This window comes from Quercus lobata, chromosome 4 (genome assembly GCF_001633185.2).
Source record: "Quercus lobata isolate SW786 chromosome 4, ValleyOak3.0 Primary Assembly, whole genome shotgun sequence".
Classification (NCBI taxonomy): domain Eukaryota; kingdom Viridiplantae; phylum Streptophyta; class Magnoliopsida; order Fagales; family Fagaceae; genus Quercus; species Quercus lobata.
The window spans coordinates 38,002,344-38,022,727 of record NC_044907.1 but is presented as its reverse complement, the minus strand read 5'-3'; the positions used below and the strand labels follow the sequence as shown (position 1 = coordinate 38,022,727).

General features: G+C 35.4%; 1 protein-coding gene across 1 annotated transcript; it reads left to right on the top strand.

Annotated features, from left to right (window-relative positions):
* Positions 1-2,556: 2,556 nt before the first annotated feature.
* On the top strand, positions 2,557-3,801 carry LOC115987594 (wall-associated receptor kinase-like 22). Its single transcript, XM_031111181.1, has one exon. The coding sequence runs from the start codon at positions 2,608-2,610 to the stop codon at positions 3,715-3,717; it is 1,110 nt and encodes a 369-aa protein (XP_030967041.1). The 5' UTR covers positions 2,557-2,607; the 3' UTR covers positions 3,718-3,801.
* Positions 3,802-20,384: the final 16,583 nt, after the last annotated feature.

The following is a 20,384-nucleotide window of genomic DNA, read 5'->3' as shown; positions in this document are numbered from 1 at the left end:
ATAGAAGGCAGTTTCGATTGCAACAAGCGCAACAAGCGAAAGTCTCTATTGAAGGTAGCCATTTTAGGTATGTCCATATGCTCATTAAATTTGGAAAATGAATAAAAGTAAAAAATAATAAGATCATGGTTATGTGACTAAGAGGTGCTGAGACGTACTATAGCACATGGTCCGTTACATCTACCGCTATCAATTGTGCAAAAATATTTGGAAATTGTAAATTTAATCATTTAATACTTTCTGTTATGATACAATGATAGATTACTGACTGTTCCAAAAACCTAAACTATAAAAAAAAAAAATCATAAATTTAATTATTTAACAACATAATTCTAACAAATATAGTGTTTATAATTCTAATTATCATTTAATTCTCTAAGAAGTATTTTGTGTTTCAACCTAGGGAAAATGCATTCCATCTTACCTCTCCTTTTTACTTCGAAAATAAATTTTTTACTTTTAGGCTGTGTTTTTTTCGGGTGTAAAAAGAATATGGAAAATATTTTACACTATGATGAGTGTTTGGGTTGGTCGGAAAACTCAGTCAAACGGAAATCTTTTCCATTGACTATAAAATATCAGCCCCTGGGATGTAAAATAAATTACACTTCTAATTTACCTTCAAACCATTTACACCCATTTTCCTCTTCTACCCGAACCCAGAGAGAGAGAGAGAGAGAGAGAGAGAGAGAACACTTACAATGGAACATGGAGAGATTAGGAGCACCGAAAAATGGATCAAACCATTGTGTCGACCCAGTGAACAACCCACCCTAAAGCCAATCGAACCACCATGAGCAACCCACCCTTGAGTCGATTTGACCACTGTGTGAATGACCCACTCCTAGATCAAACTACCGTGGGTAACCCACGCCTAGATCGAGCCATAACCTTTAGATCGACCCACTGTGTCCATGTCCCCACTACCACCACCACTACCAAGTCACCCATGAACCAATCTCTCTCTCTATCACTCAATCTCTCTCATGTGATTTTGATTTTTTTTCTTTTTGTGTTTATATATTGAGATTTTCTATAATAATATTTGTTTGGATCTTGAGAAAATGTGAGAAACTTGATAAAAATGTGTTTTCTAGAGCATTTTCAAGAACACAACCAAACACCATAAAATATTTTCCAAAGCATTTTTTGGAATGCAACCAAACACCTGAAAATGTTTTTCTTTTTGAAAAATATTTTCACCTAAAAATATTTTCTCAGAAAATATTTTACATATTGCCAAACGCAACCTTAGTTTGTTGGTTTTCTTAACTCAATAAATAATGACAGGCCGGGAATGAATTAATCCTACCTTTCCGAGCTATATCATGGAAACAACTTTAAAAAAACTTATATATACATATACATATAAATATATATATATATATATATATATATATATTTCATACATTTTAGTTTACTAAATGAAGCGCATAAAAAGTCAATTAGCTTTTAATTTTTGTGCTCTAGACAATCTATCACCAAAAGATATGATCATACCTTGTATAACTTGATAATTTTAGACTATTATTGGCTGAATTGCATTACTCAGTACTCTTCTATATTTTATTCTTTTTCCACGAAGATTAAAAATCTATCTAGAAAAGATAAATATTCTCTCTAAAGTGGTACACTTTACTATTAAGGGAGGATAACCTCATCTTTTTCACTCATTGTTCACGAGTAAGGGCCTAAGGGGTCAAAAGATGGGAGATATTAAGAGTAATGTTAGGGCTATAACTTTTGCTACAATTTGCTTATGTGGCAAGTTGTGAGTGGTAGAGTTATGGGCCCACTACTTTTACTCCACCACTCACGACTTTCTACATGAGCAAGTTATGGTAAAAGTTGTGTCCCTAGCATTTTTCAGATATTAAATACTGGAAGAAAGTAAAGGAGAAATGAGTGAAGGATTTTGGTTAATCCCAGGAAAGAGTGAAGGCTGATTTTAGTGATGGGTACTAGACTACTAGAATACAAAGGTCTGACTTACCTCAAGTAATTTTTTAATTGGACATCTCTTTTGTTTTAATTAGAAATTGCCACACCACCTACTAAATAAACAAAATGTTGAGATTAAAACATACTACCACATTATTCTATTTCAAGGAGAAACAAACCAAGTATACAAATATATATACTTTTTTAGAAAATAATTTTGTAAGAATTTTTCAATTAGGTGTTTTAAGCTCATTTAAGGCAGAACTGCCCAGGGACATGTTGCAAAATTAAATAAGAGAGACATTTTTCTTGGGTGAAAAAATATTCCAAACTCACGTCCCTTACTGTGTCATTTGATAAAAACACAATACACCATTAAACTATTACCTAAAAAATCAAGTACCTAATAGTAAACGTTCTTTTTCCTAAGAAATTAATTAGGAGCAAACCCTTATTTAGGCTGTGCATATTGTGAGAACATATTAATGTAAAAAAGCAAAAAAAAAAAAAGTTAGTAAACTTTAGGGGGAAAGATGTTTCTAATTCATCGTAATTATGTTCAAATCTATTTTACATGCATATTTTTATACAACCCAAATTTAGGCTGATGTTTCTAACCTAAAAATATTTATTATGTCGATGTGATATTTCTATTTTATTTTCTTGATGTATGCAGTTATTTGTACAAGCTTTGGGGTATTGTTTCTACTCCTAATTACTTGGTGGTTATACAAAGTGATAAAGAAAAGAAACAAAATCAAGCTCAAGCAAAAATTCTTCAAAAGTATGGTATTACGGCAACAATTATCTTCAAATGAAAACAATGTTCAGAAGGCAAAATTATTCAATTCAAAGGAGTTGGAAAAGGCGACAGATCGTTTTAATGAAAACAGAATACTTGGTAAGGGTGGACAAGGTACAGTTTATAAAGGAATGTTAATTGATGGAAGAATTGTGGCAATTAAAAAGTGCAACACAGTGGATGAGGGAAATCTTGAACAATTCTTTAATGAGATTATCATTCTTTCACAAATCAATCATAGAAATGTGGTTAAACTACTTGGGTGTTGTTTAGAAAAAGAAGTTCCTTTGCTAGTTTATGGATTCATTCCCAACGGCACACTTTTTCAGTATCTCCATGAAGAAAATGAAGATTTTCCATTGCTAACATGGGATATGCGCTTAAGAATTTCCACTGAAATTGCGGGAGCTCTATCGTACTTACACTCGGCAGCTTCACTGCCAATTTACCATCGAGACATAAAATCTTCAAACATACTTCTTGATGACAAATATAGAGCAAAAGTAGCAGACTTTGGCACTTCAAGATCAATAGCCATTGACCAAACCCATGTAACCACACAAGTATATGGTACTTTTGGGTACTTGGATCCAGAATACTTTCAAACAAGCCAATTTACAGAAAAGAGTGATGTTTATAGTTTTGGAGTGGTCCTTATTGAACTTTTAACAGGAGAAAAACCAATTTCTTCGACTAGATCTCAAGAAGGTCGGAATCTATCTACATATTTCATTAATTCATTAAGAGAGAACTGTCTTTTTGATATACTTGATACTCAAGTAAGTAAGGTTGGTAATAAAGATGCAATTATGACAATTGCTAACCTTGCAAAAAGATGTTTGCACTTTAATGGAAAGGAACGACCTACGATGATTGAAATCATGATGGAGTTGGAGGGAATTCAAAAACTTTTGCCTGTTCAACCAAATTTCGAAGAACTTGAATATGTTAGAAATGAAGAAATGGGACCTTAGAATGATGTTTCTATTTCAACAAGTTCATGTTTAGAATTAAACACAACTTCATCATCAGACGTCCTACCACTTTTATCCATTAAATCACTTTGATTAATAAACTTTGTACTCATTCATTTTTGTTTCATGTTGTAAACTATTATCAAATCATATTACTATTTTTAAACTCTCCTAGTACAATAGCAATAATGATATTATATCTTTGTTTGGTCTTGTTTAGGTCCTTTTGGTATTGACATAAAAAAGTATAATTTTAACTGTTGAGTTTTGACAATAAAAAGTTTTAGTGTTTGGAGTGTTTAACAAACTTTGATGATAAAGTGTTTTAAAACTATTATCCACAGCTGGTAACCAAATTGATTAAAAGTTTTTAAGATGTGAGAAATGACAAAAGATGACATAGACATAAAAGAATGGTTAGATACTCGAAAAAGTCTGGATACACGTTTGTCCAAAAATGTTAAGGTTTTTTTAGCTCCATTAACAATTTCTTATGTTTCCAATAGAGACATCTAAGGTTCAAAGCTTCCTCTCCTATTGTAACTAAATATATATATATATATATATATATATTATTATTATTATTATTATTATTATTATTATTTTGCTCTCTCTCTTAAAAATGAGTGGCCATTTTGCATCTTAAAAAAAACAAACAAAAAAAACCCAAAAGAATGGACAATTATGTCAATTAATTATTTTTATTAAAAGATGGAATTGTGCACTAAAGAAGTAGAGAACTTTAATACTAACATCCAACATTCAAAATTTCTACTTTAGCCAAAAAAAAAAAAAAAAAAAAAAAATTAAGCTTTTAAGGAGCCCTATGTTCCTTTTGGCATTGGTGTAGTAAGTAGAAGTTTAATTGCAATATGATAGAACTTCAGTGTATCTCAATTAAAGCCTCTTGAAACAAAGAAGACATTTAGGGTTCAAATCCGCTTCTTAATTGTTATAAAACTATCAAATTAACACACAAAAAAAGTCTAGATTTATACAGTATGAACATTAAATTGTAGAATTTTCTTTTCTTAAATAATCAAAAGTTCTTAAAGCTATTTTCACGTTCAAGTAACCCCCCCCCCCCTCTTTCCCTCTTTAAATCACTTTAACAAAATTGAAAAAATGAATATAAGTGTCTTAAACATTTTTTTTTTTTTTTTGGGACTGCACTACAAGCTCTTTGTTTTGATGAATTGTGGACCTTCTCAAGTTAAGTAAGGTTACTCTTATGTTGCTATTCATTATATTTTTGTTATTAAAATTAGAGTTGTGAGTTTCAGTTAATTCAATCGGTAATGTATCTTATCATCAAGTAAGGGGTTTGGGTAAGATAAAAACAAAGCTATTTTTTTAAGTTAACTTTTCAAAATGGTATTTAAGTTTTAGCATGAAAATCTATTTTTTCTATTTTACATATACACTTTTCAAAACACCCAATATCAAATTATCTATTTTAAACTACATTTCATTACAACATCATTTAAAAAAAAAAAAAAATTATATCTCTTTCTTCACATAATAACCATTATCCACTTTCTTCATTTATCCCCAAGATACGTAAAAAAAAAAAAAGAATAAACAACAAAAATACAAAATGAATAGTATCAATGTAAATTTACACAGTTATTGTAGTAAACTTGTAAATTTACACAATTATACACGAACTGAAATAGGTTTTTTTAGGCAAAATTGTGTAAATTTTACACATTATACACAGACTAATGTGAATACTCTAAGTTTATCTAAATTTTATTATTGTTTTTTTTATCTGATAAGTTTTTTTTATCTATAATTTAATCTTGGCGGAAAGCACATTTTAGTCCCTACATTTTCAGGCTATTCCCATTTTAGTCCCTACATTTTATTTTTACCACTTTTAGTCCTTACCTTGAAAAACACTTCCTGTTTTGGTCCCTGCTGTTACATCAGAAATGGAGAAAACTGACATGGCAAACGGCAAGAATAAATAATACTAAATTAATGTCCACATGGCCTAAATTAATAATAAAAAATGTTTTTTGGCATTAAAAAAAGCCACGTCTGCATCTAAATTAAAAAAAATTAATTTAATAATTTTAACTAAATAAAAAAAATTAAAAACATAATTAAAAACTAAAAATCATATGAATTGAGATCTAAGTGTGTCTTAAATAAGAACAACAAGAACACAAACCCAGATCCAAGAACACAAACCCAGAAATGAAAAAAAAAAAACAAAAAAAAAAAACCAATAAATCTTTGTCGTTGAGAAAGTTTCTGCTTCGCTTGGTTGCAAGAAAACATAGGCGAATGAAGTAAGCTACAACTTCTAACATCAATTTATTTTTGTGAGCTGAGAATTCAAAACCTTTACTCTACAAAGCTTAAAGAGGGTTTTACTATAAAGAAAAGAAAAAGACTTTCACTTTCAAATTATTTTCCTGCGTTTTCTTGGCAACCAAACAGAGAATGCTTTCATTTCTACTCTCTTTATCCAAATTTCTCGGCTAACCCAAAAAGCTTCCTTACCCGTTTCTGCTTGAAAAATTGATGAGCTGCTAGGACTCCCTTCCAAATGTGCCATTGAAGACCCAACAAACAAACAACGTCGTACAAAGGCAAACAATGAAGAAGAAGAAAATAAAACCCAACAAACGAAAGCAAGCTCAAAGGTCAATCCTTTTGTATCAGTAAATCCTTTATTTTTTTGCAACGCTATCATTGTTGCTGTCTTCCAAATAGTCACTTAGCTTGACTTTCTCCGTAGCTCTCCATCCTAGCCGACGATTCTCGAAGCCCTTGGTGGTGATCGTTAAAGCTTCTGGCTCTTTGGACGCGAAGCTAATGGTTTTGGCGGTGGAGAAGCTAGGCGAGGCTGGGCTGAATCTTCTCAAAGAGTTTGCTAACGTGGATTACTCTTACAATCTCAGTCCCGAAAAGCTTTGCACCAAGATCTCGCTTCATGATTAAAACCCAGATCTTTCATCTTCTTAGTTCAATCTCTTGATGTCTAGTTCGTTCTCTCTCTAACTCATCATCTTTGTCTCTCTCTTTAACCCCGTAGCCAATCGGTCCAAATCTGAAAGAGAGAAGCACAGAGGATCCGGGTTTTTTTTGGGGTTTGTTGAGGATCTGTGGCCAATCTGTGTTTTTTTTTTTTTTTTTTTTTTTTTGGGTTTGTGTTCTTGGATCTAGGTTTGTATTCTTGTTGTTCTTATTCAAGACACACTTAGATCTCAATTCATAAGATTTTTAGGTTTTAATTCCGTTTTTAATTTTTTTATTTAGTTAAAATTAATAAATTAATTTTTTTAATTTAGATACTAGCGTGGCATTTTTTAATGCCAAAAAAAAATTTATTATTAACTTAGGCCACATGGACATTAATTTAGTATTATTTATTCTTGCCGTTTGCCACGCCAGCTTTCTCCGTTTCTGATATAATGGTAGGGACCAAAACGGGAAGCGTTTTTCAGGATAGAGACTAAAAGCAGTAAAAATAAAATATAGAGATTAAAATGGGAATAGCCTGAAAATGTAGGGACTAAAATGTGCTTTTCGCCTTTAATCTTTTGTTTTCACATAAGCTATTTTCATTGCCAAAACACTTTTCTTTTTATTGCCTCTTACCACTTCCCTTGTGTTTCATCTCTAAGTCATTATCATTGACGTTGAATCCACTTTAAAAGATGTCAAAATACGACTAACCCACCTTGAACCTAAGTTATCCCACTCCTGCCCCATTCCAAGCAGGTTTTTACCACCTAATCCGACTACATCCCACCCCTGCGCGGCCCAATATTAAGGGCGGCGTTACACTTAGCTCAGGGGGTTCAAATGAACCCCCTATCCTACTCCCAACAAAAACAATTTTATATAAACTTTTAATTTTTTTTATTGTTTTGACCACTCTAAAATAAAAATTTGAACACCCTAAACTTAATTTGTTTTTTTAAATCCAACTAAAATTAACTTAAATACGATTATCTTAGTACTATTTTCATAATATTTTCATAATAATTTCACAACAAAAGTTAAGTAGTAAGAATTGTAACTGGCTTTTATCTAGACTTGTAACTAACATAACGTTTTTACCTACCATCTAGATTTTGTTGTGAAATTTTTGTGACAGTGTTGTATCAATAACACTACTCTTAAAATATTTAATTTTATAAGAAATTAAAAAATTCAAAATTTTACTCATTCGTTTATAAAAAAAATTAAAAAAAAAAAAAATCTTCTCTCTCAGACTTGGGCTTACTTTGGCATTTATAACGGAATGAAGTTGTCTATCCCTGCAGTTATCTTCTACATCTTTGTTTTATTAAATGTATGATTAGTTATTTTAGAGGAACGTATGATTAGTTATTTGACAAGAATGTATGATTAGTTATTTAATTCTATTTGTTTATGTATTCAATAGTTCTTGTTTTACTGATCTTTAAATTATTAATTTTTTTTTTTAGATTATTGCAAAATATAGTTGATTTGTATACTAAATTGTATGGAAGTGGTATATAAAGAAAAAAAAAATTAGAAATTTTATTTTTTACTTTCCCACGACAAATTCTCAGCTCTGCTAATACTAACCCCTAAAAAAAAAAAAAAATCTAAACCGTCATTGGGCCAATATTATATATTTTGGTCTTAACATGGATCTTACGTCATACTCCAATTACAATTTTTCTTTTTTGCAGAAACCGAGATGTTATTATTCAAAGAGCGAAAGTTAAAAAGGCATACAGAGTGGGGGAATCAAAGACACTCAACAAGTAATTTAATAGCTCAACAGTCTTCTTTCTAGGTCTTCTCTTGAAGCCTAAAGGTGAAAAAAGCTTTGCCTGGTGCAAACTATTTCTCCATTACGGTAGAATCTTCGAGTAAACATAGATGAGATCACTAATAGGTATGCTGGTTTACGACTATCCCCGAAGGAAAGTGCTGAAGTTGAGATACAAACTCCAGAAATAGAGACTGGACCGATTCTAGTTGGAAAGTTTTATACGAAAAGATGGGTAAACTTAGAGTCGGTAGTGAGGGTTCTGAAACTAGCATGGAAAATGAAGGAAAACTTTGAGGTGAGTGATTTGGGGGAGAATAGAGCTCTGTTTCTCTTCAAGACGATGGATGATCTAGATAAAGTATTGCTACAAGGTCTTTGGTCGTATAACAAGTACCTCCTCATTCTACACAAGCTCCAAGCTGGGGAATCTGCCCGCAAGGTGTGTCTAGACAGGGTGTCGTTTTGGATTCAAATCCATGGACTACCCACGATGAGCCAGACCAAGGAAATAGGAACGAGAATCGGGGAGACATTGGGGTTGGTGGAAAAAATGGATGTGGACGACAAAGGCTTTTGTATGGGTGGTTGTTTGTGCATCCGCGTATCGGTAAAAACTACTGAACCGTTATGCCGGGGCCGAAAGCTACGATTGGGAAAAGCAGAACCAATATGGGTAGACTTCAAATATGAACGGCTACCCATATTTTGCTACTTGTGTGGATTGATGGATCATGATAAAAAAGAATGCTTACTGTGGATATGAAGTAAGGAGTCCCTAAGACTGGAGGAAAAACAATTTGGTGTGTGGATGAGGGCCATGCCGGAAAGGTCCCAGAAGCCGCAGCTGGTCGAGGGGATGAGAAATGGCAGTAGTAGAGAGGATGGTGACGTTGACAAGATGATTGACAGGATGGTGAGTATCCCAAGGAAGTCTACGATGGGGTGGCAGGAGGCCCGTGGACTGCAGGTATGTACTTCAGAACCTACCAACTTCGACTGGGAAAATGAAAATAATACGAGGCAACTAGAGAACTGTGTTGAGCAAGTAAAGCCGGGTCTGGCACTGGAAAAAGATTTTGAGAAGCAACTTGCAGAGATTGGCGCAGGAATTCATGATAAAGATGCCGAATTGATGAAAGTAGTGGGAGCTGAACCTAAAGGGATGGAAAGTAGCTTAGGTCAGGATTCATTACTCAAGCACACCCACGTGAATGGGCTAAGTAGTGAGGTAAGTAATGGGCCAACTCAACAGGCCCTTATGGGCTCACCTGAAGCACACGGGCCCAATAAGCTATTGGATAGGGAATTTATATCGAAACAAGCCTAATCCAGACATGGTATTATTTTTACTTCAATCAGCCCAGCGCCTATAAAGGAAGCCAACTCAGCGAAAAAATAGGGAAAGGGTCCAAAGAAAACAAAGACAGCGTCCCTAGCAACAAGAAAAGATAACATGGCAGGGGTGCATTCAAACTCGTGCACGGAAACAAGGACAGCTCAAGGTGTGGATATGGACGCCGACAGAAAGGAAGTAGGTAACAAAAGAAGATGCTGCACACCTTTGATGGAGATAGGGGGAGAAAATGGGAATGGAAAGAGAGTGAAGGTGGAAGGGGAGGTAAAGGAGCTTGGAAAAGTTCTGAAACAATATCTTAGATTGGTGGAGTCTGTGGAGCAGGCCCGCTGGGCACAATGAGTGCCTTAGCTTGGAACTGTAGGGGGCTTGGGAACCCCCTAACAGTTAAAACACTCCAAAAAATCGTCAGAGAAAGATCCCACTCTTGTCTTTTTAATGGAGACTAAATTTAAGATATCAGGAATGGGAGGAATTAAAAGAAAGGTTGAGAGACAACATGGCCTGGTGGTGCCAAGCCAAAATCGTGGGGGTGGTTTAGCTTTAATTTGGAAGAATACTCTACAAGTGGAACCTTTGACTTACTCACAGAGGCATATTGACGTGATTTTAAATGAGGAGGGTGGTAATAAGAGATGGAGGTTTACTAATTTTTACGGCAACCTGGAAACGGGCAAACGGGAGGAATCGTGGGCATTGATTAGGAATCTCAGTAATAGATGTGATCTCCCTTGGGTGATCATTGGTGACTTCAATGAGCTGCTTCACGCAAATGAAAAAGAAGGAGGTAACGCACGACCTGAGGGTTAAATGAAGATGTTTCAAGACACCATTAATAGCAGTGAATTAAGGGACATGGGCTACTGTGGGTCGAAATTTACGTGGAGCCGAAAATTGGGCACAAAAGGGTGGGTATGGGAACGCTTGGACAGAGCATTTGTCTCTACGGACTGGTCAGGAATGTTTCCTACAACTAAGCTTTTCCATGTAGCCAATTCAGTGTCCGATCACAGCATGTTGATTCTCAATAATGTAAAACCAACCGGACGGTGGAAAAAGGGGAAAAGGCTATTTAGATTTGAGTCGATGTGGCTGAGGGACGAACAGTGCTAAGGGGTGGTCAATGATGCTTGGGAAAAAGGTAGACTTTTAGGGACTGACTGGCAGCTTCTTTAGTGCTTGGAAGAGTGTCGTGCCTCATTGACTGAGTGGAACAAACAATCTTTTGGCCACGTTGGCAAACAAATTACTGAGTTGCAAAGGAAGCTTCAGGTGTTGGAGAATATGAGGGGCGGTGAGTCGATCCCAGAGGACATTCATACTATAAAGAAGGAGTTGAATAGGTGGATGTTTGTGGAGGAGGACATGTGGCACCAATGGTCCCAAAATAATTGGTTGAGAGCAGGCGATAAAAACACTACTTTTTTTCACACAAAAGCTTCTAACCGGTGGCAAAGAAACCTCATAAATAGGGTACTGGACTCTAATAACATTTGGCAGGAAGAAGAGGAGCAAGTTGGCAGGACCTTTCTTGAATATTTTGAGCAGCTGTTTACATCTTCACGGCCTGTGGTGGAGGAGGAACTACTTGAGGCTATTCACACTAAGGTCATTGATAGGATGAATGCTTCCTTGCTCAGAACCTTTAATGCACAGGAGGTGGAGAAGGCTCTTTAATAGATGCACCCTTTAAAAGCGCCCGAACCCGATGGTATGCCCCCCCCCCCTTTTTTACCAACATTTTTGGCCTACAGTTAAATCTATTGTCATTTCTACTGCTTTAGATTTTCTTAATCATGGCACTGCTCCCCCTCATTTTAATGATACCCACGTTGTACTAATCCCTAAAACTAAGAATCTGGAAAGGGTTACAGATTATAGGCCTATTAGCTTATGCAATGTAGCATATAAGCTTTCCTTTAAGGTGGTGGCAAACAGAATGAAATATGTCTTGTAGGAAATCATGTGTGAGAATCATAGCGCTTTTGTGGCAGAAAGGCTTATCACCGATAATGTACTGGTGGCTCATGAGATGATGACCCACATAAGTAGAAAAAAGAAGGGCAAATGTGGTGAAATGGCCCTAAAGCTCGACATGAGCAAGGCTTATGATTGAGTTGAGTGGGTCTGTTTGCAACAAATAATGAAGAGACTAGGGTTCCATGATGACTGGATTTCCATAGTGATGCAATGTGTGACTTCGGTGACCTATGCAGTGAGAATTAATGGACATCCATGTGATAAGCTTCAACCAACCCGGGGGCTGAGGCAAGGAGACCCACTGTCTCCTTACCTCTTCCTCATTTGTGCAGAGGGCCTGTCTGCACTCGTACACAACGTTGTCCAATGGAAGAAGCTTAAAGGGGTGGCGACATCAGCAAAGGGACCCAAAGTTTCACACCTTTTTTTGGCTGATGACAGCATCATTTTTGGACGGGCAACAAGGGAGGATGCAGCTGAGATATAGCGATTATTACAAGTCTACGAAGCCTCTTCAGGCCAACAGCTAAATAGAAACAAGACATCACTCTTTTTCAACCCAAACATGGATGTGGGGTTAAGGGAAGCTGTGTAAACCATGTTTGGTGCCAATGTGATCAAACCCCATGAATCCTACCTCGGATTACCCTCGCTGGTTGGGAGATCTAAGTCCAATTCCTTTGCTCACTTGAAACAAAGAGTGGCGAGCAAAGTGTCTGGCTGGAAGGAAAAATTATTGACTAACGCTAGAAAAGAAATCCTGATTAAGGCAGTAGCACAGGTGGTACCGTCCTATACCATGAGTTGCTTTCTCTTGCCAAACAATCTTTGCGATGACCTAACTGGGATGACCAGACAATTCTGGTGGGGCCAAGCAAATAAGGAGAAAAAATTAGCTTGGTTAAGCTAAGAAAAATTGTGCATGCCAAAAGACAGAGGGGGTCTGGGCTTCCGCGACTTGAAACTCTTCAATATAGCTCTATTAGTGAAACAAGGTTGGAGGCTGCAAACAAATACCTCTTCCCTGTTTTGCCGAGTCTTTTGAGCTAAATACTTTCCTCATGGTAGCTTTGTAAATGCTGACATAGGAAGAAACCCGTCCTATGAGTGGAGGAGCATTGTGGCAGCTCAAGGGGTGGTGCAAAAAGGTATGAGATGGCAGGTGGGTGATGGAGCTAACATTAGAGTGTGGTGCGACAAATGGGTGCCAAGACCGAGCACATACATGGTGGTATCCCCAGAAAAGTCGTGGCCACAGGTTGCTCTGGTTAAGGACCTAATAAACAGAGGAGAATTTGAGTGGAATGTGGAGTTGGTCAAACAGTGCTTCAACGCTAAGGATGCATCAACTATATTGGGTATACCACTAAGCTTAACGGGTAGACATGATAGACTGATCTGGGCTACTAATAAGTCTGGGAAATTCTCAGTTAAGTTGGCGTATGCGTTAGCGTACGAGGAAAAGCTTGAAAAAAACAGGGGAGATTGCTCAAATGCCTCAACGCGCAACCGAGTGTTGAGATGTATTTAGCAGTTGAAACTCCCTCACAAGTCGAGGCATTTCGCATGGAAAGCAGGCCGAAACATCCTAGCCACCAAAGACAATCTCATACGAAGGAAAATCACAGAGGATGCTACTTGTGTCTTATGCGGTCAACCTAAGGAAACAAACTGTCACTTACTTTGGTTTTGTAGGCACGCTAGTGAGGTATGGGAATCTAGCAAGTTTGCTCTGCCATTTGTCATTGACCAATCATGGACCTTCTTGGATGTTGTTCAGAACCTGCAAAACCATGAAATAATGTAGCCCGGTTTGTTAGAGAAGGTCATCTCTATTTGCTGGGGAATATGGAAGGACCGAAATGAAAGAAGCATGGGGGGCTCGGGCAAATCGGGAAGAATGATTCTGAAAAATGCTTTGCACCTGGTGGAGGAATACAACACTACAAATGATAGTAGACAGGGTGATAAACCAGGTGTGGGTCCAACAAAAATTTGGAAGCCACCTGACTCGAAACGGTACAAGGTAAATGTAGACGGTGCAGTTTTCGAACACCAGAAAAAAGCGGGAATAGGAGTGGTGATTCGGGACGAAAGAGGAGAGGTAGTAGCAGCTCTAAGCAAGATAGTGAATGCATCATTGGGAGCTGTGGGGATTGAAGCAAAAGCTATGGAGGCCGAGGTTTCCTTTGCAAGAGACGTGGGCATAAGGGAGGCGGTGTTCGAAGGCGATTCGTTGATCATTTGCATGGCTCTTCAGGGAGGTGGGAGAGCGCCTTCTTCCATTCGAAATATGCTGGATGGAACACTGGAACTTGTCTCAGGCCTTAGGAGCTTTGCTTTCTCCCATGTGAAAAGACAGGGAAATGTCCCTGCTCACTTGTTAGTGCAGTATGCAAAAGAGATTGAGAACTATGTAGTTTGGCTAGAGGAATGTCCTAGCTTTTTAGAGCACACGTGTGCTCATGACATATCTGTAGTTTCTCACTCTTATCTTTAATGGTATTTCAGTATTTTCCTATCAAAAAAAAAAAAAAGAGCGAAAGTTTGTACAAGCTAGTAAGGAGAGATGGGCAACACATGCCCTACAAAAGACACAAAGACACTAAACTAGACACACAGCAAGAAAAACAAACCCAAACTTAGACATTGACCCAAGATAAACTTTGCCGAAACCCACAAATGGACAACAACAAAGAAACCAAAAAAAGGCTAAATGACCTATGACACCACTGAAGTAGAGAGAGCAATCACACTTATTTACAACAAAGGAGCAAATCTAAAAGCATTAAAGCCCATTGAGTCCCAATACAAACACTGGAGGAGAAACATGGGACAAGTACCATAAAAGATTTGTATTTCTATGTGAGAAACTCCTTTATTAGCTAGTAAGTCTGCACAACCATTAGCCTCCCTCCAAATACGCTTACAGTGCACTTCCCACTCGAGAGCTAGAACAAACCTACAATCCATAATCAAATTAGTGAACTCAACAGGGTAATTTTAATTACACCCTGTTATCCATGTAATGGCTAGTTGGATTGAAGATTAACATAACGGTAGCTTCTGATCCATAATAGATCAAGACCATGTCCAATAGCCCATAATTCAGCCATCATGCTAGTAGATTTTCTTAGATGAAGAGAAAAACATAAAATCCATTTCCCATTGTGATCCCGAGCCAGACCCCCTGCCCTTCTTAGAGATGTGTAGGGGCGGTGCCACCTTATGGCCAAGATGGTCTCAGGACCACCCTGACCTTAAAAAAAAAATATATATATATATATATATATACATAATAATTTAAAATTTTATATTTATCTACCCTTAAAAAAAAAAAAAATTGGGAACACCTTAAATTGATTTTTATGCCAATAAAATTAAATTTTGGTCCATAATTTGAGCAACTTAACAATATATTAGGGTCTTTCAAGCAAAAACAACCACATGTTTTTATATTCTTTTAAGCCTATACTACGACTTTACTTTTAGTTTTTTGCTTTACCTGACATACTGTCATTGTATGACTACGTTTCCTCAAAAACATTATAATATATATTATACAACTAATTAGTCAAAGTCACGTAAATTTAGCTTTTATTCATTGTACAACTACTTTTCTTTTTTCTTTTCCGATAATTTTGATTAGAAAAAAAAATAGTAGTTTTAGTTAATTAAGTGAAAAAACTTAAAAGTTACTTAATTTTTATATAACATCAATTAATTCATATTATATATATATATATATATACATATATATATAAAATAAACTTTTTATTTTTACGATTATAATTAAACATGTGATTGTCCATTATAAGGAAATTTGATTAAATTTACACAAAAAGTGTCACTAAATATTATGTTTTTACATTTTGTTATCATATTATTAGTAATAAAATTATTATATTTTTATATATATAATTTAAAATTTTATTAATTATATTATTTATGACGTCACCGGTTCGACCGTCTGAGTCGGATCTCGATCCGACCAAAAAACCAATAACCAATCCCTTTTTCGGTTCTTTCTTTAATGGCCTAAACCAAATGCCAATAGAAAAGCCCAGTACAAGATCAATCTCATCTCAGACTAAGACTATCACTACTTCAACACCAACACGATTACGTTTTTAATTCAACAAATATTAAAAAAAAAAAAAAAAAATCCTCATTGCCTAAGTGCCTCGCGAATTCACAAGTCATTAAACAATTTAAACTAAAAATAAATCAAACCTAAAGGCTAAAAGGAAATAAGAAACTCACTTACTCTCCCCAGACATCGTCATCCATCCCTATTCAGCAACACTAACAACAACCATAACTGAACTTCACAAGTTTTATGTTGTAAAACTTTATGTATTTGCGTGTTTTTTGATTGTTATTGTTGTTGTTGTTGTTGTTGTCAATATATAAATTTTTCTTTTTATTAGATTTTGTAATTTATGCTTCTTGAGGAACACCTTAGAAAAAATTTCTGGAGCCACCACTAGAGATGTGGCTCTAATGGAGCTTCAATCTGTGTAGTGTGATGAATGGATGAGGGCCAGGTGACCACGACACCGGTTTCCAATTTTTTTGTGGAGGAATATGATTAGGAATATTGCTTAGAAAGAAAAACTCAAAGGCATGGTTTGTTGCAGTATGTTGTAAAATGGTATATGGAGTTTCCTTATTGCAGAAAATAAGAGAATTCCAAGCTAAGCAAAGGGACCAAATTCAGAAAACAAATAAAAATTTCCAAAGACTATTGAAAATAGTTACTGATATAAGCATGTTAGATTTGCACCAATGTTAGATTGGGGTGGAAAATGATTGTGTACTCCTAGAGTACCATAAATATGTATTCCCTCTTCTCACATGAATGGTGGATCTTACTAATTAAATTCATAGTGGGACCCACCATTCATGTGAGAGGGGTGACTATACATTTATGGTATTTCGGGAGTACCTAATAATTTTCTACAATAAAGTAGTTGTGAGGAAGGTTATTATTATTAATACCAAAATTCAGCCAAAAGGTCCTAGAGAAAGAGCAATCACTAAAGAACATGGAGGGGAGTTTCTTTATTTCCATACCGAGGGCAAGCTTGTTGAAATGAGTTTAAATGACGAAAGATTATAGCTTTAGTTGGCAGCTTTTTATGGGCACATTTCCATACAAACATTTTTAATTTTGGAGGAATTGGGAGTTTCCATATCCAAGTCCAAGATTGGGGCCGATGAGGAGTAGGATGTTTTTTTTAGAAGGTGGTGGTATGCAGATTTTACAGAGCAAATACCAGCATTGGTGTGCTAAACTTGCTGGTCTGGGTTGTGTGTAATGATCGGGAGGGGGTTGCTGTTATAACCTGATGAAATTGAGGGGGATGACGAAACTAGACTGATCAAGTTGCCATTGATGCTCATTTATGAAAAAGGACCCAGTTACGTTAGCGTCTTCCTGTAAAAGAGGGCCTTGGATGTGTGTCCTAACTCCAAAGGGGTCCAATTGGGAACTATCCTCCCAAAACTTTATTTTGGTGATATTCCCCACAATCCAACTAAGCCCTTCTAACAAGAGAATTGATTTTAACCTTTCATTATAGCTCCACGGGAATGAGAAACATTTTGTATCCGTTTCGCTTGTAAAAAATTCTCAGTGAGAAAGTATCTATGTTTAAAGAGGGAACTTCCCAAGTGGTTGGGATTTGTCCAAATCCGCCAAGCTTGGTTCATAAGACATGACTCTTTACTAAGACGTGCAGCTCTAATGTCCAATCCTCCTTTGGATTGCATTACTTACCAACATATATTATTAATTCTTGGGTGGGTCTTCCACTCACATTTCATGCTTAACTCTTAACATTCACTGCTCAAACTCCAAAGCTTGGCAATGGCCATGACTGATTCTCTCTTGGGCTTCTCCCCACCTATGCTAATGCTGATATAGTTGTGTCAACGACTCAGCACCAGGTAGTAGGATGGTCTTTTATTGGGAGCAACATTATGGGAAGGAAATATACGAAAGCTATGGGTTGGGCAGTTCAGATGAGGGAGAGCCTATTACCATACATATAACAAAAGTATGGTGTTCATAATACAAAATCCCCTAAAGAAAAAAAATTACTGTTTAATGATGCTTAGCTCCATTAAGTAAATCATAATAGAAAAAGTCACCAATATGGATGTAGTCTATTGTAGTATTGTTGTAGAATACGCATGTCATATCCTATATAGTTTGAATTGTTAACATGTGCTATGAATCTTTGTTTTGCTATCGTCAATATATTATTGGTGGAGGAAAAAAATTACACTTGGATGATACTTTCCCCAACATAAATCTCCTGACTTCATCCAATAAACTGCGTGAATTCTAATTTACCGCTGTAGTTCAACTACAACCTAAAAACATAAAAGAAAAAGAGAAAAAAAATTACACACATTGACCAACAGTAAGAGAGGGTACTTTCACGCATTTAATCAAACACTTGGTTTCATTGGAATCCCAAATGACAATAGAATAGAATAGCAATCGAAAGGGCTCGTTTTTGAAGAGAGTCCAATCCCAATATGCAAATACATTTATTAAAAAAATAAATAAATAAAAATAAAAATAAACAGAACTATAGAAAGATTGAAACCTAGTGAAAATCAGTTGTCAAACTGAGAAGGGTGAAGGAAAACAAAAACAAAATAACTTACCAAGACATAAACATAGAAAAATGAATGGTGGGAGCTGTGGCTTCTGAGTAAGGTCCAATTTGCAAGGGTGGTCAGGTATTCATGTTTTATGCATGCGGTCGTGTGGGTCTCAAGTTTTCAATTTGGTGTTTTTCAGAAACAGAGTCATGAAATCATGTAGTCGGGTTTTCAAAGGTGAATTGTGTAAAATTTTGGAGACTGCAAAAGGTGGCACACCCCAAGGTCAACAAAGAGTCAAAATTTTCAGTTTTATATTATGTTGATAACTTGTGCCCAAGATAGTTAGCAAATGTTAAGTATTTTTACATTGATCAATGTTACAATGAGTTTTTTTAAAAAATCAAAAGATTTAGAGCCTAAAAATTAATGAGACAAAACAAAAGATATATAACCACTCACAATAGAGAAACAAATAAATTAAAGATCGGCTATCCTCAAAAGAATACTCCATACACAGCCACATCTACATATGCATAATTTCCACCAAACTAGAGAATATGTAATAATTTTAGTAAGGAGAATATGTATCATACATTGTCAAATACGTATTATTTCAGGCCAAATACTTATCGGATTGCCTCTGATTCAAACACTTAATTCAAATTAGCCTCTAACTCAAAAAAAAAAAAAAAAAAAAGTGCCTCTTATATCGTCATGATCCGATCTCTTCCTCATGCATGCATGGTAAACAACTCACCCCGTTTTCCATCATAAAACCTAAATTAGGAATAGCCATGCCTAATTGTAGGAATTAAAGTTGGGAAACCTCGACTAATATGCCTAATTCTCTATCTCAGGCCCTATATTATTACAATTGTTTATGTATCATACGTATTATAGTATTAGTTTATATACGAATAAGAAAACTTAAAAAAAAAAAAAAAAAAAAAAAAAAAAAAAAAAAAAAATAGTAATAGCTTATACATATATTTTAGTAACAATATACGTCTAGGTATTAGTGTTAAAGTGGTAGATTGTGACATTTTTTCTACATGTTAAAGTAGTAGGTTGTGAGTGATGGGGGAAAATATATAGGGCATGTTTGGTAAACTGTAATAGGCACTGTAATGTAATAGTTATTCCTATGGTTTAGTTATTCTTTAGTTTTGTTATGTTTGTAATACAAGGAATAATCATTCTTTATGAATAGCTATTCTTCAAAATGAGGAATAACTATTCATCTTTAAAAGGTTGTATTAGCTATTCCTTAGTAAGTGCAATAATTTCAAAACTTAATATATTTCCAAGTAAACAAACTTTCCATACATCTAACAATTATAAAAATAAAAAATCATAAAAAATAACACATATCTCTCTTAAATTTAAAAATAACAATTTTTAAGGAAATATAATTGTATGAGTAAGAAATTTCCTAAAATAAATGTTAAGTTTCATTCTAATGTTATAACTCACAACCAAACTAATGAATAAGTTTAGTTATTATATTACAACACATTTTATTCCTAGTAATAAAGATTACAATTCCTGTCGTAATTCTCATTCAGTGTACCAAACGTACCCATAGTATTAGTGTTAGATTTATGTGTGAAAGTGAGGACAAAATTGGTCTCTGCCCTTTTCGGGCAAAATAAATAGTATTCTATCCCCTTTCCCAAACTAATTAGGAAAATTCCCCTCTTTTGAAACTCGACTTTCTCAAAATCGAGTAAAAAAAAAAAAAAATTATGGAGCCTTATAGTGGCGTTTTAAGGAGCCTATAGTGACGTTTTTATGACCTATGGTGACGTTTTTAAGGGCCTATAGTGGCGTTTTTTAACTCAAGCTCCATGAAATCAAGTTATAGGTAAAAAAATTGCATGAAACTCGATTTCATGGAGATCGAGTTACAAAACACCACTATAGGTCATAAAAACGCCACTATAGGTC

Coding starts and splice junctions, on each gene's coding strand:
- LOC115987594 (XM_031111181.1), top strand. CDS start 2,608: ATGTATGCAGTTATTTGTACAAGCTTTGGGGTATTGTTTCTACTCCTA.